The 27084-nt window shown below is 47.9% G+C and overlaps 1 protein-coding gene across 1 annotated transcript in view; it reads left to right on the top strand.

Annotated features, from left to right (window-relative positions):
• RHPN2 (rhophilin Rho GTPase binding protein 2) overlaps positions 1 to 27084 on the top strand; it is a 398731-nt gene that overhangs the window by 92310 nt on the left and 279337 nt on the right. The window contains exon 3 of the mRNA XM_069639162.1: positions 23480 to 23608. Coding sequence (XP_069495263.1) covers positions 23480 to 23608 — 129 coding nt within the window. The remainder of the gene's footprint in view (positions 1 to 23479; positions 23609 to 27084) is intronic.

Below are 27084 nucleotides of genomic sequence, written 5' to 3'. Positions count from 1 at the left end.
GTGCATAGGCCGACATCTAGTGGAAGCTGCGGAGTATTACAGTTTGTTTTTCGAAAGTCGAAAATGGGCGTCGACACAGGCGTGCCAGTAATACTATCCCTAGTGTGACGTCCACTGTACCCAAGATCCCTCACGCGTGTAGGATCCTCAGATTGTTTTTTTCCGCCATACTGGTCGGAAGCATCTTGCGGAGTTCCCTGGCCTTAGCCATACTTTGCTGTTATTATAATTATAATTCTTATTCATTCCCTTCCCCACCCCAACGTCGACCCTCAACCTCGACGACGGCTGGAGAAGTCATCGACCGTCGACTGCTGCACGACGGATCTGGGCCTCGGAAGGCCGCTGGCCTCGGCCCGGGCCTAGTAGGCCGCTGGCCTCGGCCCTTACAAGTAGGGAGAGTGGGGGGTGGTACATACTCTTCACTCTTGATATATAGTTACATTTTATATATTCCTACACTTAGCAGCCCGCTGCCTTAAGGTGCGTATGGAGGGTACCCCTTTTCAATTCTGCCCCAAGTGCAATCGCAAATACCCTTGGGTCGACAGGCACGCCACGTGCAATCTCTGCTTGCCGAGGGATCACCCCGAAGCGAACTGCAGAGCGTGTAGTAGGTTTAAACCTAAGACACTTAAGGACCGTTCGACAAAGCGTTGGGCCCACCACGCCAGGCAGGAGGCCATGGCAGCGGAGGGCGCCTTCAGCGATGGCAGCGACGCCGTACTTTCGGACGGCGAGGGCATTATGGCGTCGAAAGACAGCCGGCGAGCGCAGGTCCCCGACCTCGGAAGGTCGTCCGGCAGGGCGGCTATGGGGAAGACCCCCGGCGACGCAAGCGCTACACACCTAACACACACTAAACACACTAAAACCAACCGGACCTCGACGACGTCGACTTCCCGGAAAGAGGCACAAAAAGAACGGTCCGACTCGGTGTCCTCTGGGCGCTCTCGATCGAGATCACCTCACGACGCAAGGCAATCATCCACTCTTGCCAAGAGTGCCTCGCTACACACATTAACGGAAGTTCGATCGTCGGGAGACGAAGACGACTTCCACCCCCAGGCCGCGCTCCAAGATACCGAGACCGCGGTTAACACCAGTGAGGCCCCACGCCCGAAGCACACAGATACCTCTCCAGACCCTCGGCGCCAGGCGTCGAAAATCTCTGGGGCCTCCAAGGGACAGGGAAAACATTTTTCCACGCACGGGGAGGGGGAGAAACAGCGGAAAGCACAGCCTTCCACCCCTGTAAAGCCATCCTCTCACCCTAGGCAGACAAGTAAACACAAGTCTACCCTTGAAAAGTCCCATAAATCATCTCCTGCTAAAGTAATACCCTGTTCCAGGGAATGGTCCAGTGAAGACATAGACAGGGTTATGTCTAGGATGTCTTCCTTGGCTGATTTTTATGATAAGAACCCAGAACACTTTCTTTCATATAACCCTCAAGGGGCCACACCCTCAGGCTCCTCCGATCCTATCCCGCTAAGTAAAAAGCCCCGGGTCGAAAGACCTGAACCCTTCGAGGTTCAGCCTTACTCCACTCCATATTCTACTCCACTCCCCAGTTACCAGGGACAAGTTTTCCCTGAAGAGGACCAGGAGTTTGAAATTATGGAAGAACAAACCGGGACAGATTACTATGCAGAGGATGAGGACCTGGAGGAGGGAGAAGATGAGCAGGAAATTTACAGAGTAGATTCCCCAGTACAAAGCGAAGCCCCAGTTACTGACTCTCCAGTTGATAACCAGCCCCTCCTCAACGAGGTTCTCGCTCGAGCAGCGGAACACTTCCACATCGACACCCACGGTGTACAGGAGGAAAGGGACTTCGCGGAGGAGTTTGTAGGAGAGAGAAGACCGGTCGCTCAGACCATCCCTATCCTCAAATCCATCCAACGAAGAATAGATCCTTCCCTGGTGAATCCTAACCTCACCAGAGCTGTCAACCCCAGAATTGAAAAGATTTTCCGGGCAGCCCAGTCTGACCCTCTGTATATAAGGGGACATCTTAAACCAGATTCCCTAGTGGTGACCAACACTAGAAAAAGGGCTGGCACGCCCTTATCTTCATCAGAAGCTCCTCCCGATAAGGAGAGCAAAAAACTTTACGGGTTTGGCAGAAAGGTAGCCTCAACGTCCGCCTACCAAGCAAGGATTGCGAATTCCACCACCCTGTTGGCTAGTTACAATTGCCATCAATGGGAAGAAGTCGCGGCGCTCATTGCCTCTGCTCCAGAACCGTTAAAGGGCCAGCTGGCTCGGATCTCAGCAGAGGGGAGAGCCGTGTCTGGTTGCATTTTAAAAGCAACTTTCGACGCCGCTGACAACGCAGGGAGATTGATAGCAGAAGGTACTGTTATCAAGAGACATGCGTGGTTACGGCAGTCGGGATTCAAGACAGAAACCCAGGCTTCTTTAATAGACAAGCCAGAGGAACCCGACCTATTGTTTGGGAAAGCGGTCGAAGACGCACTTAAAAATGCCAAAGATGAATATGAGACTCTCAAATCCCTTGGCCAGCTTACCAACAAACCCCCTAACCAGAGGGGGAACAATAATTTTCGTCGCCCACGCGGCCAAAATTCACAAAGAGGCAACTATGCCCAGGGACAAGGTACACAATGGAATAACAACCAGCAGTCTACCCAGAGTTACGGCAGGGGTAACAAGAGAGGTCGTGGAAGAGGCAGAGGCAGCCCCAACAAGGGAGGTGGCACACCTCCACCAAAACAGTGACGCTCAGTTCAGGGTCCCTTGCCACGCAACCCCAGTAGGGGGACGCATTTCCACCTTCACCCAGGCTTGGGAAGGGATCACCTCAGACAGATGGGTGCTGTCAACAGTATCCGCAGGATATTGTATAGAACTACTGCAGCGTCCCCGGAATCATCCTCCACGACAAAGAGTGCACTCCCTAGAGCATCAAAAGATCCTTCTCGAGGAGATCGCCATTCTGCTAGAAAAGGACGCGATAGAACTCGTCCCAGGACACCAGGTAAACAAGGGTATCTATTCAACTTACTTCCTTGTGCCAAAGAAAGATTTGACAATGCGCCCAGTATTGGACTTACGGCCTGCCAACAAGTATGTCAAGCCCCAAAAATTCCGTATGACCACGCTACAAGAGGTAATCCCCCTCCTAAAAAAGGGGGATTACATGGCAACCTTGGATATGAAAGATGCTTATTTTCATATTTCCATGCTCCCAGCGCACAGAAAGTACTTGCGCTTCAAGGTGGACAGTCGCCACTACCAATTCAAGGTACTGCCCTTCGGGATAGCTTCAGCACCAAGGGTATTCACCAAGGTACTGGCGGTGGCGGCTGCACACCTACGCAGGGAAGCAATCCCGGTGTACCCTTATCTGGACGACTGGCTCATAACGGGGGAAACCCCAGGAATTTGCAGGTCAAACATTCAAAGGACTATCGACCTCCTCCACGAATTAGGCTTCTCCATCAACGAGAAAAAGTCAAGTCTGGTGCCAAGCACCTCAAAACAGTTTCTAGGAGCTATCCTAGATACTCAGAAAGGATTGACCTTCCCTTCGGAAGAGAGAATTCGGAATATACTTCTGCAAATTCCGCATTATCAGTCAGGTCAACAGATAACAGTACGCAAAGCTATGCGGTTACTGGGCATGATGGCGTCATGCATTTACCTGGTCCCCCACGCGCGTCTGCGCATGCGTCCCATGCAGGAATGGTTGGCGAAACAGTGGTCTCAGGCAAGTGGTCATTGGGACGATCTAGTGGTCGTTTCGCCAACACTCGTACAGAGCCTACACTGGTGGACAAGAGAGAATCTCGCAAGGGGGAAACCCTTTTACGATCCCGAAGTACAAGCCGTGGTGACTACAGATGCATGCCTGACTGGGTGGGGAGCTCACCATCTCCACCACACAGCTCAGGGTCTCTGGTCTCACTCAGTAGCCAAGAACCACATCAATATGCTAGAGCTTCTGGCAGTATTCCGAGCGCTAAGGGCGTTCGAGCCCCATCTACTGAACTTGTCGGTGCAGATCAGGACGGACAGCACGACAGCCATGTTCTATCTGAACAAGCAAGGGGGGACTCGTTCGCCAAATCTGTCCAAGCTTGCCCAGAAAATATGGATATGGGCACTCAGACGGAACATCTTCCTGTCATCGCAACATGTTCCAGGGGAGCTCAATTCCCTAGCGGATGCTCTAAGCAGAGACTCCCTCCCAAAAGAACACGAATGGGTCCTTCACAGAGACGTAGTAGAAGATCTCTTCTCTCAGTGGGGTTTCCCCACTATAGACCTATTCGCCACAAGCGAAAACAAACAATGCCCAGGATTTGCATCCAGGTTCCCCCAGCCGGACTCCCAAGGGAATGCCCTGTGGATGAACTGGTCAGGGATGTTTGCGTACGCTTTTCCACCAACTCCTCTCATCAGGAAGGTGGTGTACAAGATGAACAAGGAATCGATGACGCTCATCCTAGTTGCTCCCATGTGGGCGAGACAACCATGGTTTCCACACCTACGCAGGATGGCGGTGTGCGAACCCATCAGACTCCCAGCCTGGTACAACCTACTGTCCCAGCAACAGGGTCAAACAGTGCATCAGGAACCCAACTCTATGAACCTAGCAGCATGGCTCCTGAAGTCATAGAGTTTGGACATCTCAAATTACCACAGAGGTGTATGGACATTCTAAAGGAGTCCAGGAAACCAAATACAAGGCACTGTTACTTTGATAAGTGGAAAAGATTCGTTATCTGGTGCCAGAATAAACAAATCAACCCGGTTGATTGCACTCCTTCCAACGTTGTGACATACATGCTCCACCTGCTGGATGCAGGGTTGGTTTTTAACTCGCTGAAAGTACACCTGGCAGCCCTCTCGGCTTACACCACATCCCATAACAAGGTCTCGTGGTGGAAAGTACCAGTGGTTAAAGCCTTCATGGAAGGAGTAAAGAGACTTCACCCTCCTATTTCGAACCCACCGCCAGGATGGGACCTCAACGTGGTGCTAGCTAAGCTCATGGGACCCCCATTCGAACCCATGCATAAAAGTAGTCTCAAACACCTGACTTATAAAACGGCCTTCTTAGTAGCCATTACCTCCATAAGAAGGGTCAGTGAAATTCAGGCTCTGTCAGTGCAGGATCCTTTCTTTACTATCCACAAGGACAAACTGGTTTTACGCACACACCCTAGGTTCTCACCTAAATTCATATCCAAGTTCCATGTAAACCAGTCCATCGAGCTTCCGACTTTCTTCCAGAACCCGCAAAGCTCGGCTGAGGTGAAACTACACACCCTAGATGTGCGTAGGGCGGTCCTATACTATGTAAATAAAACCAGACCGCTAAGGAAAACAGATCAACTGTTTGTCTCCGTAGCTACAGGCAGAGAGGGGGATCGCGTCTCTAAGGGCGCTATCTCGAAGTGGATTATCAACTGTATACAGCTGTGTTACTCTCTTTCTGAAAAGACTCTGCCTTTTACGCCAAGGGCCCACTCTACTAGAGGCATTGGTGCCACTCTGGCTTTCATTGCAAATGTTCCCCTCGACACCATTTGCAAAGCGGCTACTTGGAGCTCTATTCACACTTTTACTCAGCATTACTGCATTGACACTCATTCCAAGACAGATACACAAGTGGGACAAGCGGTTCTAAGACACCTGTTTGCTCATGACCCTTCTCACATCCCACCTCCTTTTTCTGGTACTGCTCGCTAATCTATGCACAGCATGTGATCTAAGCAGATTCCACAAGCCTCAGAAGGGATACATTACTCACCGTAATCGTATTTCTGATGCTTGTATCTGCTTAGATTCACATGCGACCCACCCTTCCTCCCCTCCGAGAGAAGGCGCATGATTGCTTGTAGTCTTACCTTTTCTGTCTATCTGCTTGGATTATCTGTACTCACGCTACTCCTCATGCTTCCTCATGTCAGAAAAAATACAATCTGAGGATCCTACACGCGTGAGGGATCTTGGGTACAGTGGACGTCACACTAGGGATAGTATTACTGGCACGCCTGTGTCGACGCCCATTTTCGACTTTCGAAAAACAAACTGTAATACTCCGCAGCTTCCACTAGATGTCGGCCTATGCACAGCATGTGAATCTAAGCAGATACAAGCATCAGAAATACGATTACGGTGAGTAATGTATCCCATATACATAGACCGATCTAGTGGAAGCTGCACAGTATTACAGTTGTTGTTTTTTTCGAAATTCGACAAGGGACGTCGACCGGGTGTGCCAGTAATACTATCCCTAGTGTGACGTCCACTGTACCCATGGTCCTTCACATGTCGAGGTCCCTCAGATTGTTTTTTTTCCACCATCGGAGACGGACACAAAAAAGCAGAGTTCTCTTTCAGCTTACGCATATGATTATTATAATTATTGATAGTCTTTCTTCCACTCCTTTATATTCGATCACCGATTTTCAACATCACTTCATCAACGGTGAAGGAAGACAATCGTCAGAGAAGACTCTACAACGAATCCGTTCGGCCCAGGAGGGCCGCACCGGGCTTCGCCCAAGCAGTAGGGAGAGAGGGAGAGGACATTAACAATGTATCAGCCCCTTTTAATACATTCCATTCGCTGAGCTGCCATTACATATTATCATGGATAGAACCCCTTTTAAGTTCTGCCCAAGCGGTAAGAAAAAATTCCTGTGGGTCGACAAGCACCTGGTGTGCAACCTCTGCCTCCCACGAGATCACGTTGAGAAGAACTGTCGAGCCTGCAGGCTCTTCAAAATGAAGACATTGAAGGACCGTAAGACGAAACACTGGGCCTGCCATGCAGGCTGAGGCCACCATGGACGTGGAGGGGACTTTCAGCGATGGCAGCAACGCCGCCATTTCGGATGGTGAAGGCGAAGGGGAGACGTTAGTTTCCCAAGTGCAAGCCCCCAGCCCCACCAGACAGGCCAGCGGCCCTGTTACGGGGGACGACCCCCAGCGGCACCAGCGCTCACACAACCCCTACTCCTGAACACATACCCAAGGCCCGAGACACGGCACGCTCGTCGACTAAGGGCCACACGACATCCAGGGAGAGGTCCTCAAGTTCACTGTCCTCTGGGCATTTGATGTCGAAAATCGGTTAAAGCCTCAGTACAGTCGGGACTAGCCCACTTGTGTGTTTGTTTGTTTAGTATTTATTATTTTTATATACACTTATTCAAAAAACACGTCCCAAGGGGGCTTATCAAGGAAAAGGAGTCTAAGAAGCACTCTTCCAAGACGCCTCATAAACATAGGTCACCTTCCTCATCCAAGGATAGAGATTCCCAACCTCACAAGGGTTCACTTCCTTCTGAAGAAGAGTACTTATCAGGCCCTCTAACTTCCACACCAGACCCTATTACTTCCACACTAGGCCCTATGTTCATTCCGAGCTCAGCACAATGGACCTGTGAAGATATAGACAGGGTCATGAGGAGGATAACTTTTATTGGCAATTTCTTTTAGAAAAACCCAGCAGCTTTCCAAAGCATGCAAAACATTCCTCCTGCTTCAGCTTCCACTGGCTCTCAGGCTGTCATGATGCCTACCCCCGGAGCACCAGGACAGGCCCAGCACCCCCGGGAGCAGGCATCATGCCCTTGGGTAAAAGCCCAGCGGCCCCTAATAGGGGCTCTTTGGACTTTGTCCTGGCGCCTTTGGCGCCAGGCTCATGTTGCACATCAGTCCTGGCGCCATAGGCGCCAGGCTCATAAAAGAGGGTGTTTGGTGCACTTACCTGAAGCAGACCATGCTGCATGAAGCCTCAAGCCAAATGAAGCTTAGGAGGGACTATTTTATCAAAGGAACTATTTTACTTGGGTGGGGACCGTGGAAGAATACTTACCTGGAACTTCTTCCAAGGCTATTTAAACCACGCCCGGACTGCCACACGTGCTTCGCGTTGCTCTGCATTTAGCAGCTGAACGCTCACCGTGCCTGCTCCTGCATCTTGCCTTCAGCCACGCCCGCCTCGATCTTGGGATACCTGAAAGGAAGGAAGGGAAGAGAAAAGGTGAAAACCAAGAACTTAATCTAACTTCCTACCTGTGTCCGGAACCATCACGCCAGCGATCCTGAAGATAGACATTCTTTAAAAGCATTGCGCTACTTGTTGCAGCGCCGCGCATCACTCACCTGCCTTGTGGGCTCTTCACTATCCACCGTGACCTTCTGGGCATTCCGCCACATCTCTGCACCTGCAGGGGAGAAGAAGAGACAAAAGGTGAGCAGGAGGAACAAATGAGGAAAGCCTGATTTTCCGTCACAAGACTTAGCTGGCCATATTTGACGGAACCACTCCTCATTTCGGGTCGGCGCCACTTCTTGGCCTGGTACCGCACCCCGGCCCCTAAGGGGAAAAAAGAAAGACATTACTAGAGGGATTCAAAGACATTTAAAGGGATCATTTTATTACAAACTCACCTGAGTTTATCTCCGGCAATATCCCTCGAAGCATCACTTCCACTCTGCACCTGAAAATAAGGACAGATCGCCGGTTAAGAAAAGCAAACAAAGAGAAGACTCTACTCTGGAACTTTTTAAACTGCATACTTACGGCATTTCGCCTTCCGAAACCAGTGAAGTAACTGGTCAAATACGTGCCCCTGCACCAGAAGCAGGATGGAGAGCTCATCCATTCAAACATTAAGGTGAGCCTTGATTGGGGATTTCGGAGGTGGTCAGAGAAGAGCAAAGGGGAGGTGGGAAGCAATCACAATACTCTGCAGACAGTTAATCCCCTTTCTCCACCTACAGAAAGATTTTTCTACGGGCCAGACAAGCCAGATTTGGGGGTCCAGTTCAGTCGGTGTTTCGAATCCTGCACATCACGCTTGAAGAGGTCACAGCAATCCAGACCAGGTCAGCGCCTCCGTGGGAGCCAGGTGAGCGTTACACAGGCCACTGTAAGTGCCCCTACTATTCACTCCCTCTTTAAGAGGTCTCACCCAGACACCCTGGAGATTCCATCCCTGGTTGACCCTCCCTACGTTGATCTCTATGACACAGACTGTGAGGATGATGCTGTAGATACTTATACAGCACAAGAGGGCACAGAAGTAAACTATGGGGACGACGACGAAGAAGCAGATATGTACAATATAGCCTCTCCCGTCACCCAAGAACCATCTGTGGCTGATTCACCTATTGACAACCAGCCTCTTCTAAATGACATGCTCATTAAGGCTGCTCTGCACTTCCAAATCAAAACACAAGAGACTCAGCAGGACAAGGATTTTGTTGAGGATATCCTGGGGGATAAAAAAGCAGTTCCTCAGTTTATTTCAATCCTGCAATCTGTGCAGAGAAGGATCCAGCCTTCTCTCGAGACACCAAACCAAACACGTGTGGTTAACCCACGCATAGAGAAACTCTTTTGCCCAGCGCCCCTAGACCCCCTCTAGATCAGGGGCCAACTTAAGCCAGGCTCTCTGGTAGTAACAACCACCAGAAAGAGAGCTGGTACTCCCTTAGCTTCCTCTGAGGCACCACCTGACAAAGACAGCAAACGCCTCTACACCATGGGCAGGAAGGTAGCCTCGTCTGCGGCCTTTCAGGCTTGGATAGCTAAGAACCCTACTCTCTTGTCTAGCTATAATTGCCATAAGTGAGACGAGGCCACTGAGCCCGTAAGGACACAGTTGGCCCAGGCAGCAGCAGAGGGCAGAGCAGTCTCTAGCTGCATCCTTAAAAATAATGTAGACGGCAATGATAAAGCGGGAAGAATTATTGCAGAAGGCACTGTTATTAAACGCCACGCTTGGCTTCGCCAATCCGGGTTCAAGCAGGAGACTCGAGCAACACTGCTAAATATGCCCGTCGTGCCCAACGTCCTCTTTGGAAAGGCAGTAGAAGACGCAATCAAGTCTGCAAACAACGAGTACGATACTCTAAAGTCCTTGGGACAACTTACAGATAAACACCTCCAAAACAGTGACTACCTGCTTCAGGTGCCCTCCCATGCCTCTCCAGTAGGAGGGCGAATTTCAAACTTCACCCAAGCATGAGAGGGATCACCTCAGACAAATGGGTGATATCCACTGTGGCGGGCGGGTACTGTGCAGAACTAATCCAGCGACCCCCGGAACCATCCCCCGCGCCAAAAAACACACTCTGAGGAAGAACAGCGCATCCTTCTCGAGGAAATCGCAACACTGCTGCTAAAGTACGCCAAAGAGGTCGTCCGGGCGGGTAAACCAGGGTATTTAATCAACCTACTTCCTTGTGCTAAAGAAATCTAACAATGCGCCCAGTTTTAGACCTACGGCCTGCAAACAAATATGTCAAGCCACAAAAATTTTGCATGACTACGCTACAAGAAGTAGTCCCTCTGCTAAAACGCAGGGACTATATGGCAACTCTGGATATGAAAGATGCACATTTTCATATTTTAATGTTCCCAGCGCACAGAAAATTCTTGCGATTCAAGATAGCGAACCAGCACTACCATTTCAAGGTGCTACCCTTGGGCATAGCTTCTGCTCCAAGGGTATTCACAAAGGCACGGGCGGGGGTGGCAGCGGACCTGCGCAGGGAGTCTATTCCAGTGTACCCTTACCTGGACGACTGGCTGATTACAGGGGAAACCCCCCAAATGTGCAGGACAAACATTCAGGGAACAATACATCTTCTCTTTCAATTTGGCTTCTCAATAAACGAGAAAAAAATCAAACATAGTGCTAAGCACAACCAAACAGTTCCTAGGAGCTGTAACAGACACAAGGGAGGCTTTAATCTTCTCCTCAGAGGAAAGAGTCCAAAACATGTTACTGCAAATACATTATGAGGCCGGTCGCCAGACAAGCGTACGCAAAGCTATGCGATTGCTAGGCAGGATGGCATCTTGCATTTACCTGGTGCCGCACGCATGCCTGCGCACGCGTGCAATGCAGGAGTGGTTGGCGAAACAGTGGTCTCAGGCAACCGGTTAGTGTGACGATCTAGTGGTCGTTTTCCCAACACTAGTTCAAAACATTTGCTGGTGGACAAAGGAAAATCTGTTAAGGGGCAAACCCTTCCACGATCCAGAGGTGCAAGCTATAGCGACGACAGCCGCCTCGATTGCCGGGTGGGGGGCTCATCACCTTCATTACACGGCTCAGGGTCTGTGGACTCCGGCCACGGCACAGAACCACATCTACCTGTTAGAACTACTGGCAGTCTCAAAGCATTTCAGGCATTCGAGATACAGCTAACAAATCTGTCGGTACAAGTCCTCACCGAAAGCACAACAGCTATGTCCTACATCAACAAATGGGGGGGGCACACATTCTCCAAATCTGTCCAAACTAGCACAACAGATTTGGAAATGGGCACTCATACGGAAGATAGTTCTATCGTCACAACACGTTCCAGGGGAACTCGATACATTAGCAGGCTCTCTAAGCAGAGATCCCCTACTAGAGGAACTAAAGTGGCAACTAAACACAGAAGTCGTAGATCACCTCTTCTCTCAATGGGGTTACCCCACAATAGACTTGTTTGCTACAAACGAAAACAAACAATGCCTAGACTTCGCATCCAGTTTCCCCCAGCCAGGCTCCAAGGGGAACGCCCTATGGATGAACTGGTCAGGGAAATTTGCTTACGCTTTTCCCCCAATGCCTCTCATGAGGAAAGTGGTGAACCAGATCCACAAGGAACATATGACGCTCATCCTAGTTGCTCCTATGTGAGCAAGACAACCCTGGTATCCACATCTATGCAAATTGGCGATGTGCGATCCCATCAAACTCCTGTGCCTGTACAACCTGCTCTCCCAGCACGGGGGCCTAACAGTCCACCCTTCACCTCACTCAATGAACTTGGCAGCCTGGCTCCTGAAGTGCTAGAGTTTGGTCATCTTAACCTGCCTCAAAGATGTATGGACCTCTTGAAGGAATCAAGAAAACCTAACACTAGACACTGTTATTTTGACAAGTGGAGAAGATTTGTAATTTGGTGCCAGTCTAAACAAATTAACCCCATTGAATGTACTCCTTCCCACATTCTGACATATATGCTTGAAGGTCCATGTGGCGGCTTTGTCAGCTTACACCACTTCCACAGTAAGATCTCATCAAAGCATTCATAGAGGGAGTAAAAAGACTCCACCCTCCAATTTCAAACCCGCCGCCAGTATGGGATCTCAATGTTGTACTCGCTAAGCTCATGGGCCCTCCTTTCGAGCCGATGCACAAGTCCAGTCTCAAACACCTGACTTACAAGACTGCCTTCTTAGTGGCTATCACTTCCATAAGAAGAGTTGGTGGTATACAAGCATTGTCAGTGCAGTATCCTTTCTTTGTTGTACACAAAGACAAGCTGGTTTTACATACTCACCCTAGATTCTTCCCTAAATTCATCCAAATTTTATGTAAACCAGTCAATTGAGCTACCGGCTTTCTTCCAGGAACCCAACAGCTCAGCTGCGGTAAAACTCCACACAATGAATGTGAGGAGGGCGGTCCTCTACTATGTAGACAAGACCAGACCGCTTAGAAAAACAGATCAACTGTCTCCATAGTGCCAGGCAAAGAAGGTGACCGTGTTTCAAAAGGTGCCATCTCTAGGTGGATAGTCAGATGTATACAACTGTGCTATTCCCTATCGAATAAGACACTGCCTTTCACGCCCAGGGCTCCCTCATGGCTTTCATTGCAAATGTCCCATTAGACAGCATTTGCAAAGCAGCTACATGGAGCTCGATACATAATTTCACTCAGCACTACTGCATTGACACTCATTCCAAGACAGATACAAAAGTGGGACAAGCGGTTCTAAGACATTTGTTCTCTAATGAACCTGCTCTCATCCCACCTCCTCCTCCTTCTTCTAACACTGCTTGCTAATCTATGCACAGCATGTGATTTAAGCAGATTCCACAAGCCTCAGAAGGGATACATTACTCACTGTAATCGTATTTCTGATGCTTGTATCTGTTTAGATTCACATGCGCCCACCCTTCCTCCCCTCGGAGAGAAGGCGCATGGATGCTTATGAGCTTGTCTGATAGGTATCTGCTTGGCTACAACTGTACTCACGCTACACCTCATGTCAGAAAAATAACAATCTGAGGGACCTCGACGCATGAGGGATCATGGGGACAATGGACGTCGCACAAGGGATAGTATTACTGGCATGCCCTGTCTACGTCCCTTTTCGAGTTTCGAAAACAATAACTGTAATACTCTACAGCTTCCACTAGATGTCGACCTATGCACAGCATGTGAATCTAAGTAGATACAAGCATCAGAAATACGATTACGGTGAGTAATGTATCCCATGTACATTTCTGAGATTTGTCGAATCTGCTTAGATGACCTGGAACACCAAATCAAAGCCGTCCCAGAACCCCTAAAGGCTCAATTGTTAAAGACTATTACAGAAGGCAAGCAGATCTCAAACTGCTTCCTGAAAAGTAACCTTGATGCGGCAGATAATAGCAGAGGGTACGCTCATCAAGCTCAATCGCCACTCCTGGCTCAGATAATCTGGGTTTAGGTTAGAAACACAGGCAACCCCCCTAAACATGCTGGTGGAGCCTAATGTATTATTCGGGAAGGCTGTCAAAGACACCCTTAAGAGTGTGAAGGAGGAATACGACACTCTCAAATCCCTTGGCCAGTTAACAAACAAGCCCTGTGTTCAACAGGGCTCCTTGAACTCTAGAAGGTTTCGGGGGCGGGGTGCTCAACATTCCTCGGGCTACATTCAGGGTGGACAGTCCTTGTCTTGGGGCCAATCGCAAGGTCAAGGTTCCTCTTCCAAATTTCAAAGAGGAAATAAAAGGGGTGGAGCCTTACCTGGGAGAGGCTCAACCCCTCCCAAACAATGGTGCACTGCTTTAGGTCCCCTCCCATGCCACTCCAGTAGGAGGTCGAATTTCATACTTCACTTACACATGCAAGGGGATAATGTGGCAGGCGGTTACTGTATCAAGTTGTTACAAAAACCACCCTACTGCCTGCGAAGAATCAGGAAAATGTCAACAGAAGGAAAACGCATACTGTTGGAAGAAGCAAAGGCACTGCTGGAGAAGGACACCATATCGTCCCAGCAAACCAGGTAAACAAGTGTATTTATTCAACATACTTCTTTGTGTCAAAGAAAGACCTTTCCATATGCCCAGTATTAGATCTGCGCCCTGTGAATAAATATGTCAAACCCCAAATGTTTTGCATGCCTACACTCCAAGAGGTAATCCCACTCCTAAAACGGGGGGACTACATGGCAACATTGGATATGAAAGATGCATACTTTCATATTTCAATGCTCCGTGCGCACAGAAAATATCTGCGTTTCAAGATAGGAGTTCACTACCAGGACAAAGTACTCCCCCCTTCGCCACCGCCTCAGCACCAAGAGTATTCACAAAGGTACTTGCAGTAGTGGCAGCACACCTGCGCAGAAGGCCCATCCCAATATAGCCTTATCTGAGTCTCCTCAAATTTGCGAACAAAATACGTAAAACACAATAGACCTTCTTCTCAATTTGGGCTTCTCCATCAACGAAAATAAATCAAGTCTAGTCCCCAGCCAAATAAAACAAGTTCTAGGGGCTATTCTAAAGACAAAGGGGGAGCTGGCTTTCCCCTCAAACAAGAAAGTACAAAACCTGCTGTTGCAGGTACCTCACTAAAAGGTTGGTTGCCAGATAACTATACGTGAAGCAATGCGCTTGCTCGGGAGGATGTCCTCATGCATTCACTTGGTTCCAAATGCCTGCCTGCATCCAATGCAAGAATGGTTAGCAAAACAATGGTCTCAGGCAAGCGGTCAGTGGGATGATCTAGTGGTTGTTTCGCTACAGGCTCTTCGCTGGTGGTACAGGGACAACCTGCTTAAAGGAAAACCCCTTTGCGTTCCGCCAACACAAGCAAACCTAACTACAGATGCCTCACTCGCCGGATGGGAAGCACAGTTCCTCCACTACACAGCCCAAGGCCAGTGGACATGTGCCTCAGCCCAAAGACATATCAACTTCCTGGAACTATTGCAGTCCTCAAGGCTCTTCAAGCCTTTCAGCATCATCTTACAGATCAAACAGGGCAGGTCCTCACAGACAGCACCACTGCCATGTTCTACCTAAACAAACAAGTAGGCACACACTCTCAAAGTCTTTCCAAGCTATCCCCAAAAATATGGAAGTGGGCGTGCAAGCGGAACATATTCCTAACATCTCAACATGTTCTAGGGGAACTCAATTCTCTGGCAGACACTGTAAGCAGATACCCTCTACCAGAAGAACACGAGTGGCAACTCGACAGAAATATTCTAGACAAGTATTCTCACAATGGGATCCGCCCCCCCGTTAGACTTGTTTGCCACAAGCCTAAACGCACAATGCCTAGACTTTGCATCCAGGTTTCCCCAACCAGGGTCCAAGGGGAAACGCCCTGTGGATGAACTGGCCAGGGAAATTTGCTTACGCTTTACCCCCCGACACCACTCCTGAGCAAAATAGTGCACAAGACGCACCAGGAACAGTTAACTCTAATCCTGCTTGCTCCTATGTGGACGAGACAACCTTGGTTTCCACATCTATGCAAATTGGCGATATGCGACCCAATCAAGCTCCTGTGCACTTACAACATGCTAACACAACACAAGGGATCATCTCTCCACCAGTGCCCTCAATTTATGAACTTGGCAGCGTTGCTCCTGAAGTCATAGAATTTGGCCACTTGAATCTTCCACAAAGGTGTATGGATATCCTAAAGGGGGCAAGGAAACCCAACACCAGACACTGCTATTTCAATAAGTGGAAGAGATTTGTGATATGGTGCACATCACAAACACTAAACCCAACAGAATGTTCCCCTGCTAACATTCTACACTAAATGCTTTACCTACTAGACTCCGGCCTAGTATTTAACTCCATCAAAGTGCATCTGGCGGTCCTATCAGCTTACACCACTTCATAGAACAAGGTGTCCTGGTGGAAAGTTCCTGTCATGAAGGCATTCATGGAAGGGATAGAGAGACTATACCCTCCAATTTCCAACTCTCCCCTTGGTTGGAATCTCAATGTTGTGCTCCCCACGCTCATGGGTCCACCCTTTGAGCCTCAAACATCTTACAAAACTGCATTTTTAGTAGCCATCACCTCTATAAGACTAGTCAGTGAGCTACAGGCGTTGTCCAAGACCTTTTTTTCATTTTACAAAGGGACAAGGTTATCCTCAGAATGCATCCTAGGTTCTCATCAAGTACATTTCAAAGTACCATGTTAATCAATCCATAGAACTCCCTACTGTGAAAAACCTGAAGGTGTCTCCCTGGCTAAACCCCAGGGATCTGTCATCAAGGTGGCCAGGACACGGCCATCGCTATTGGATCCAGTTCCTGTAGGTGGACCAGTGAGGGAGGATCACCTGGATGGGGGGGTCCTCTGGGAGTGGGACACCGACGGGTGAGACGCGGTATCCCCCTTGCTTGAATACCTCTTCCCCATCCTACCACGTAGGACATTCGAAAGGTGGCCAGGACACGGCCATCGCTATTGGATCCAGTTCCTGTAGGTGGACCAGTGAGGGAGGATCACCTGGATGGGGGGGGGTCCTCTGGGAGTGGGACACCGACGGGTGAGACGCGGTATCCCCCTTGCTTGAATACCTCTTCCCCATCCTACCACGTAGGACATTCGAAAACACTGCCCCCTCCCGACCCTTTTCCCACGATGAACACCTTCGCACAATGGACTAACACCAGAGCCAACCTGACATGTCCCAATACAAGGGTCAGGCGAAGTCAGGCAATTGACAAGAATCACACACAGTGCCCTTTCCCTTCCCCACAGGGATAAAAGGTGGAGCAAGAGAGTACAGTACGGGTAAGACAGACTGCACGACAAGACGGCTATCCAGACCCTGCAGTTCAAGAGGAGGAGAAAGGCAGCAAATATCGAGAGGCTGACTCAGAGAGACATGACCTTGCCCTTTTTGACAAAACCCTGCAAACCCTCTGCTGGAGAAATCATAAGACCGAGGACAATAACCCAAGTGTGCTGCAGCAGATGTCAACAGTACACAGAGCGTATTGACGCTTATAAGCTGGAATGAGGGTGACTCCTTCTTCCGTGGTACTGGCCTTGACTCCAGTTAAGAGGAAAGCCAAGCGGTTCATCACAGCCGGTGAGTCTAGGTGAGAATCGGGCTGTGGTGAATGAAAGTCGCAAAGTGAGGGAAGTTCAAAGAACTATACAATTAGTAAAAAGGGACACCAGCTGCAAAAAGGGACCGGCACCATGTGGGTGCTGCTCCGAGAAATTCTGGTCGATCGCCTTCTGAGTGCAACTACAGATACCAGAAGGCTGTAGGAGAGCCGCCAAGATAGGTCAAAGTGGTCATACAGGAGGTCAAGCAAAATCTCTGTACAGTCGAAATCCTTTGACCTAAGAGCTATAAAGCAAGGGAAGTGAATCCCGTAAAAATTGCAAGTAAATATGAATGTGAAGTTGGCAAGGGTGAACCCGGAAGAGGGATGCTAACGAGAAGAGGGCAAAGTCTAAAGTCCCAAGAAACAGTGCATTGACAAAAGTGAACCCGGCTGAGGGATGTCCACTGGACTGCTTAACTATTAATTACTTAATTACTGTGCACCTATTTATCTAAATACTGGACCGCTCAATACATGCTTTGTTTGGTGACTATTGTATCCATCTAAAATGTATTAAAGTAAGTCATTGACTATAAATAGAAGTGTGCAATCCTGGCGAGAAACGCTAAAAGATTACATTTTGAGTTGCTTTCTGAAGACGGTGAACGATGAATGGTAGAGGTAAATGCAGGAAAAAGTGAAGGGGTTGTTTAATGACTCGACAGCTTTTAGGGTCCTCTTGGGGTATTCAAATGCAAGACTGCTATCTATCTCAAAGCATAAGAAGTTGAAATGCCATAGTGAACCCGGGGGTAACGAGGGGTCGGCGCCTGGAAGGGGGGGGGCGCAGGGGTGAAGAATCCTCACCCTAAGAAAAACCAGGAAACGCACTTTCATTTTGTTGAAGGAAATTTTTGTTTTTTTTGTGTTTTTAAAACCTTTCAGGCTCTCGGAACCAGGTGACACAACCACTGAAGGCCCTGATACTGATAGGAACTCTTTTAGGGCATCAAACCGGAAGAGGGAGATCCAGGGGGGTGAAAAAGTTATCACCCAACAACACGATGAACAAGGTCAGCGCCCAGAAGAGGGGGACCTAGGGGTGCACAATTATCACCCGTCTTGAGAGCCATAGTGGACCCGGTGGAGGGAGGCTGAGATTCGAGAAGAGTATACGCCCAAAAGAGGGGGACCCAGGAGTGAGAGAATCATCTGACGAACATTTGCAACTGAACTTATTTATGTTTATTTTTTCGACCCACGAAGGCAAGAGACTTTTAGTAAAAGAGACTTGGCCATCGAGGCTCCCAATAAGCTGAAACAGAACTGTTGACTTGTGCTGGGAAAGCTCTAGCGTGTGCTGTGATCCAATATCCCATCTGAGCCAGTGCTCAAAACATGGGGAACAAAGACCCAGCCTACTACATCCTGACATATTATTTGTGAACACTTTCTTGAAAACGATTCCATATCCTTTTTGTATTCGTTGTGAGGTTTGGCAAAAGGTTTCTTAGTATAGGCCCTTTTTATTTGAAACAACACCACTAGAAATGCCTTATTTTCATTTGATGGTCGACGCTTGCTCCCATCTTAGATTTGGTTTAGATTATGCGGTTTTCCAAACTGTATACAGTTTAATAAACACCCTTGAACTGTGATCACTTGTGTCTGGCTTTACTGTTGCCACCATGAGTTCCGTACACTACCTTCTTTCAAAATCCTTCAAACTCAGCATGAAGAAGCCTCCATACACTTGATGTATGGAGAGCGGTCTTGTACTATGTGAATAAAACTAAACCGCTAAGGAAAACGGAACAACTCTTTGTTTCCATAGCACCTGAAAGAGAAGGCGATCACATATCCAAGAACGCCATCTCCAGATGGATAGTCAAGTGCATACAGCTCTGCTATTCCCTATTCAAGAAAGTCTTACTTTCACCCCCAGGGCTCACTCTACCAGAGGTATAAGAGCTACCTTAGCTTTCATTGCAAACGTCCCACTAGATGCCATTTGCAAAGCTGCTACATGGAGTTCCATCCATACGTTCACACAGCATCATTGCATTGACACACTCTAAAGCAGATTCACAGGTGGGACAAGTGGTCCTAAAACATCTATTGCCACTGTACCTTCTCACTTTCCACCTTCTTCTCCAAATACTGCTCGCTAATCTATACAGAGCATGTGATCTAAGCAGATCCACAAGCTCCAGAAGGGATGCATTACTCACCATAATTGTATTTCTGGTGCTTTTATCTGTTTAGATTTACATGCGCCCACCCTTACTCCCCTTCTGGAGTAGAAGGCGCATAAATGTTTTCTGAGTTATCACTGTTTTCTGCTTTATCACATCTGTACTCCTGCTGCACTTCATGCAACCTCATGTCAGAAACAATCTGATGGACCTCGACACGTGAAGGACCATGGGTACAGTACACGTCACACTAGGGATAGTATTACTAACACGCCCTGTCGACGTCTGTTTTCGAGTTTCAAAAACAAATCTTGTAATACTCTGCGACTTCCACTAGATGTCGGACTATGCGAAGCATGTGAATCTAAGCAGATATAAGCACCAGAAATACAATTACAGTGAATGATGTATGATATACCAACCACTCCAAGATGGAGGGTAAGATAACGGGCGTGTAAGAGACTTCTATTGATGCAGTCACATGACTGCTAAACACGTGATGTAACAGGAATTGAAACGTTCTGTAATTGCCTTTCTTTTTAAACTCTATGGTGTTACCGGCACAATTGGATTGCAATAACGCGTGACTTTTTTCCACCATTGGTGTGAGTGACTTTTCTACAACCTTATGGGTGTCACAGGGGTGAATTATTTTGCCTTTGTTTTTAATGATGTGCTGTGAAACGTTATAATAAAGATGTCATTTTAAAGTAGCATGGTTTTGTGTGCTGGGATCTTTTTGTACTTGCCTAATATGTGTTTTTTTGTAGTGCTACAACCCCATAGGGGCTTGTGTGTTTTTGATACATTGTAAGATTGATATATATATATATATATCAATCTTACAATGTATCTGTGGTGGGACCTGATATCCGGACACAATTCTGCACAGGAAAAGGAAACATTGTTTCCGTAATTCTCTTGTACCCCAGTGTTGCAGTCATTTTATCCCCACATTAAAATCTTGAAACTGTCAGAATGTGTATTTATGATTCACTGTTCGAAAATGTTAACGTTAGGTAGGGTGAGGTTTTAATTGAGCACCATGCCCAGAGTTCATTATGTACATTGACACCCTGGCTCCTGCTCTGGCTGACTTCTCCAACCACTCCTTTGCCACTGGAGTCTTCCTTTCCCCACAAAGCACTCCCTTGTTCACCCTCTTTTTAAGAAACCCTCTGCCGACCCATCCTGCCAGGCTGACTATCGCCCAATCTCCATCACTCCTTTCTTGGGCAAACTCCTGGAAAAGCTGACCATCTTCCAGCTTAATCTTCACACAGAATCTGTTGGTTGTCTCCATGACCATCAGTATGGCTTCAGAACTGCCAGAAGCACAGAAACTGCTCTCCTGAACATCCGTGAAGACCTACTCTCCAACCTTGATTCCAACACCCCCTGTGTCCTCAACCTACTTGAACTCTCTTCTGCCTTTGACACGGTCAACCATGCCATCCTGCTCAACCGACTCTGTGATAACCTGGGTATCACTGATTAGGTCCTGGCTTGGCTGACTTCTTTCCTCTCCGATCGACCCTCCCAGGTCCAACTTGGGTCTCTCTCCACTCTATCTCTACCTGTGATCTTCCCATGGGGTCTAACCTCTGTCCCTGGCTGTTCAACCAATACCTGGCCCTTCTTGCCCACCGCATTGCCGATCTCTGCCCCAACTTTCAGTGCTATGCGGATGACACTCAGCTTATTTTCAGGCTCCCTTCACCCACCTCATCTCCTTCTCTCATCTCTGACTATCTGTCGGCTGTCCAGGGGTGATGTGCCACCAATGATCTGTGTCTTAATGCCAGTAAGACTGAGATTCTCCTCATCGGCACACCCGCTCCCTCCTTTCCTGTCACTCTCTGGCCAGCCTCTCTTGGCCCTCTTCCTGCTCCCACCTGTGAGGCTAAAAGCCTCGGGGTCATCTTCGACTCCACACTCTCCTTCTCTCCTCACATCTCTGACGTCTCTAAGAAGTCACACTATCAGCTGCACCTCCTAAGAGGTATTCTTCCTTTCCTCTCATTCCCCCAGAAGCTCATTGTCTCCAGAGCTCTGGTTCTCTCTAGGCTGGTCTACTGCACCAGCCTCTTTCTAAATCTGCTTGCCTCTACTCTCCGCCCTCTGCAACTCTTCCAAAACAGGACTGCAAGACTTTTCCTTGGCCTCAAGCCCAGGGATCGTATCTCTCCAGGACTGAAATCTCTGCACTGGCTCCCAGTGGCTGCGAGAATTAAGTTCAAAACCCTCTGCATTATCCACAAGGCCTTCTGGGGCCCTATGGCCTTACTACCTTCAACTCTCTCTTCCTAAATGTCTTCTTTCTCGAACTCTTCGCTCATCCGTCTCCTACTCCAGCAGGGTCAGTCGCTTCTCCAAGCAACAAGTTGGTGGTAGATCTTTCTTTGGCTGGGGCCTTCCTCTGGAACAGCCTCCCTGCCTCTGAAAATTGAGGAGAACCATCTTCAGTTCCGAAAGTGCCTCAAGATCTTCCACTTTGCTTCTGCTTTCTCTCCTCCTCTCCCCTGCTGAACTCCTGGCTGAAATTGAAACTGCACTGGTCACCTGTCTACCCCCTGTTCTCGGGCCCAGGTCCCCTCCCCGCCAGTTGCACACCTGCACTGCCCCCCTGGCAACCCTTGCACTCTGGGGCTGCTTCTGTATCCCTTCAGCCCCCTACCAGCACTTGACACCTGATGTCTGCACTTACCCTTGCACTTGCCACCAGCGGGCTGCACTTCTTATTTATTCTTATTTATTGTTTCTATTTATTTTCTGTTTATCCTATGTACTGCACTTCCCCTCCCCCTCACACTTTAACCCTTCCCCCCATCCCCTGCACTTGCGTGATCTCAATGTCACCTGGCCTAATAAAATCGTTGTCTTTGTCTTCCCTCTGTTCCCCTCCCTTGCCTCGTCGCGCTTTGAAACACTTATGTATAGGCGCTTTATAAATGCCATATCATATCATACATACTAAATCAAGCATACCACCATTTTATCATATACATATTTGTCAAATGTAAAGATCCATATTTGTCAAATGTAAAGATCCATGGTCATTTTTATGTTCCCAAAATGCATTTCGATTTGTTGCAAAGCTGACTGGAATCCTCCCTGGTGTTATTTGTCCCATCCCCCTTTCTCACGGGTATTTTGAAAGCGTGCAACCAGACAGTCCCTTTTGGAATAGTAACCTTAACTCCGACAAAAATTATGATACGCTTAGCCAAGATTTTGAAAAGTAAGACAAATGTAACCTGATTTTTGCCTAAAGTATACACTCAAAGTATTGATTAGAAATGAACATTGTATAATTTTAAAAAGAACGGGTTTACAGTGTTAGTGCAATAAAATGGTTACCTTTTTTGGTAATAGCTGATTTTGCAAAAGAAACACAGTGCCGCTCTCTGCCCCTCAAGCCACCAAGTTATCTCCTTTTCCGCCCCTCTGGTTAAACAGGTGTCACCAAGGCTGGGCTGCCCCTAGCAATGTGCACCTGACAACGCAGCATTCACCCACATGAAAGAGCCACATAGAAAGAGCCAGGCAAGGGAGACGGAGTGTGGAGGGACGGGAGTATGGAGGGATGGGAGTGTGGAGAGAGACAGACAATGGAAAGAGAGCGGGAGGGAGCATTTGATTGGCATACGACACACTGGGTATAGATAGTATAAAATAAAATACAGATACACAGTTTCATGATTGAATATACATTATGCATAATAGGGAAGAGGAAGGGGATCAAAGGGCAGCGACCATGCGCTGCATAGGAGCACAGTTCCCATCAATGGAGAGAAGATGATGTTTGAGAAGCTTTAAATGTTGTATCAATAGAAGAGATGGTTCCAGTGGTAATGAGCTAGGTGTGAGTAGGAGGGGAAATGGGAGACAGCATAGGAGGGCTGGAGGGAAGGGGAGAGATCTGGTATGGTGCTGGAGAGAGGTGTGTAATTTGGGGAGTAGCAGGTGATGGAGTTAGTCACATGTGAATGCGGTCAATTACAGGGTAGCAGAACCACAAATAGTATTCGAAAATGAAACACACAAATAATACTATTTATTTGAGCAGAATGTTTGAAATCCTTTTATTAAAAGTTAAGTTTGAGTTATCAACCTTTCATATCATAGAAGGTAATGCTGAACATTGCATATTTTGGGGAAAATAACTGAAACATGTTTTTTATTTTCAGGGCTAGCACTAACAATAAAGTACGGGAGCAGGTACTCCTTGAATTGAGCTTTCTGAACTCGAATCTGCAGGTCTTAAAAGAAGAGTTGGAAGGGCTTAACATTTCTGTGGAAGTGTACCAGCACACAGAGTAAGTAACATGGCAAAGTTAACATCTTCTTTCCTTGGGTGCTTACTGTTACATAAAGGTCCAAAATGCGTTATTTAAATGTTTTATTTATGGTTCTTCATGTGCTGTTGTTAAGCATCAGTGAACACACTGTTTTTTTTTACTGATATTTCTTTTTAGTTACATTAGCCAACCACCTTTTTACTTTGCTAAAAAAAAAGAGATCTGTGCTCCACACTAAAGTCAGCAATCACTTAACCGAAACCGGCCATTTCAGACTAACCCCAGTCACCCTTCTAGGTCAGCAGTGCCTGTTGTACAGTGCAGTGCTACTCACCATGTCCATTGCTCGCTCTCAGATGCAACGTGCCACCATGTCACATTGCACCCTGGCCTTAAAATATATGTCCAGTTAACCAAAATAGTTATCAAGTGCTATGAAATGTTGTGCGTTTTTTTTCTCTTTTGGTGCTGCATGACCTACGTTACAAGACTTCCATAATTATCGAGTTCCCAGAAACCCCATTAGCTTCTCACTACCACTGCAAGTACAGAAGAACATGGGTGAAGTTGTTTTGAAGGTGCTACATATCTTTTCTTTCAAGGCCATTCAGATGTCCATACTTCAGTGGCTCGTTCCAAACCTCAGAACTGCCCTAAACTTGCCATTAACTGCAATGGTGTTGTGATGTTAGAGGGAAACCCCAGTAGCCTGTAAGCCAGCAATGAAGGAGGTCTCGGCTTCCTAGCTATAGTGGGTGTCAGTATTCGCAGTGGGCCGGTAGTGTGTACCTGTAATCCGAGGTCTGTTGGGTGTTCTTGGGAGATCCATGAAATTCTGGGTACTTGTGCACTGGATGAAGGCAGGCACAGGGACTAAAGGCAAAGCTACCCCCACAGAAATGAAATGTGGTGGTAGCTTATGCTGTTTCCCAGCAACACAGGACAGCACCTCAGAGTTTTAAATGTGGGCATGAATAATGCAAGCACTGAACCGAGATGCTGCAAGGAAGAAACATCACAAGGAAGAGAGGCAAGGCAGGCCCCAAGGCAAGAAATGATAACCAGAGCCTGCTAAGAGGCAGCAAGACAGCACAAGGGAAAGGAGCAGGAAGGAGAAGGGAACAAACTAAAGAAAGATAGTGAGCTCTCAGAATGGAGGACGGAGAGTGGGACTCAGAGTGCACACAACAAGTGTTGAGACGTAACGAGGGTAACTTGGAGGCTGTTTATATACAGTCCTGTTGAATGCTCGGTTTCCGAGTGTTTCCTGGCAATGGAAGCGACGCCTGGTACTCAAGTGCGCGGGCTTTAGCCTGAGCCCTTTGTGCATGCGCAACATGGTGGCGCCCACAGGCAACAGAGATGCTGCTGAATGGGGACGTTGAGGCACAGCAGGACTTCCCCGGACGATCGGGGATCACCGCATGCCAGACCCAGACCAGTGCCAAGGACGGAAGTGCTGCAGCTGTCAGGTAAGTGTACAAATCGCCTCTGTGGGTTCACGTGGCGGGCGGGCCGGAGGCACGGGCATGACAAAGGGCTGCATTGTAAATCTTGGCCTCTAAGCCATTAGAGTCAACTCTCACAAGGGCCCATGTTCCTTTGTGTGTTGGAGTGAAATAATTGCCCATCTTGTTATGCGAGAGGAAAAGCTGCTGGGGACTGGGTTGGCCCTGCTGCTAACCAATGTGCCTCCCAGAGGGTGGAAGCAGTAGGATCGTCCATGCTCGCCACCCCCACCAACGCACGGTATTACATCCCATAAGGGATTACAGACCCCCCACCTCTAACCCCAAGGGTACAACATTATGTAGATTTGCACAAGCTCTATTAAGCTAAGACTCTCAGGCAATTCAGCCTGGTGCTGCTTTTCTAACAGCAGACACACCAGAACATGGAAGTGGAGGAGTGTCAATTAAAGAGGTGAGTTTTTAACTTTTTCCTGAAACTGTTGTAGGATGGTTCATCTCATAGGTGAAGGTGGGTGTTGTTCCAGAGCGTAGAGGCACGGACCGGGAAACTGGCCGCTCTGATCTTTTAAGGTTGGGGTTGATGAGACTATGTTTGTAGGCGGTTCTCAAAGGTCTTTCTGGGGTATGTTATTTTTTTGTACGAGGTAAGAAGCGGCATTGTTAGTCAGACAGCGATGAGTAATAGAGAGAATCTGATAAATGGATTCTGTCATTGACAGGGAGCCAGTGGGCAGCTTTTCTGGCCTCAGTGATGTGGTCATGCTGGCTAGTGTCCAGTGGCGCATGTTGTGCATTGTTCTGTATTGTTTGAAGTTTGCCTAGGTTGTTCGAAGAGGTGCCGCAGAGCAGTGAGTAGCAGTAGTCCAGTTTAGAACAGATAAGAGCATGTGAAACTTCCATATGGGTACGTATCACACTCCATACTTATAGAAGAGAGCCTAAGACAAGGCCACTCACATGCACACATCTGTAACCATACTCCATTCCTTGACATATCTCACGACAGCTCTGCCATTAGAATGCAGCTGTCCCTCACAGCAAAAATGTGGTCTAGCAGGACACATAATGAGTATACTATCCTCGCAATCTCTCTTGTGAACTTGAAAGCACCCATCCACTTGCCTGCTCGATATGGTTAGCTAGTAGGGACCAGTTAGGAAATGGGGCAGTCCTTTGCAAATAATGTTAGCTCAAGGCAACCAATTTCAAACCAGACATCCATGCAAATGTGCTAGATTTGACATTGAATGGATAAGATCCCTTCAGCAAAAAGGTGGATGATGCACTGTTCACCATAAAAACTGACATGGATAATCCGACTTACAACAAAGATGTCTTCCATACCACTCTTTTCATCCAAGAGGATGATATTCAAGAACAGGAGGGTCATCACGCTACTGCTCATACAGATGGTTGAGTTACTCAATGGAAGACAACTGCAAGGAATGCTCTTAGGGATACTGAACGAGTCACGGAGGGGGAGCTACCCTTTGCCCAAAGGGCAGGCAGTCTTGACTGTCCACTCTAGCTGACCTGCATTTCATCTCCCCAACGAGGAGGTGGGGAGACCTGTAAAATTACCTTTTCCAATGGGAGAAGGTAAGATCAGATCATTTAGTGCTATCGCTGCAGGGTTTTGGACGTAAGCTATAATTATTACAAAAGTCACTGATAACCCCACCACTGCACAAAAAAGACCACCTTGGGGTCCACCAAGGGCGAAATAGAACATGTTCCGCCATCACAGAAATTCAAGCCATATATTCCATATATTTCCTCATTAAAAAAAGTATCAGGGGCCTGGCAACATATTCTGGATCTCGGGTTCCTCAACACATTTCTCAGATCACAAACCTTCCAAATAATGACACTGTAGAAAGTACTTGTGCTGCTTCAGGACAGCAACTACCCCACCTCACTTTACCTGGCAGATGGTGTCTTTCATATTCCAATTCACCGCAATCGCAGAAGGTTACTCTGTTGTGTGGTCCTGTGTCAACATTATCAGTTAACAGTTCTGCT

Source organism: Ambystoma mexicanum, chromosome 1q (genome assembly GCF_040938575.1).
Source record: "Ambystoma mexicanum isolate Mex_15411 chromosome 1q, UKY_AmexF1_1, whole genome shotgun sequence".
NCBI classification, from domain to species: Eukaryota; Metazoa; Chordata; class Amphibia; order Caudata; family Ambystomatidae; genus Ambystoma; species Ambystoma mexicanum.
This window is presented reverse-complemented; position numbering and strand designations above follow the sequence as displayed.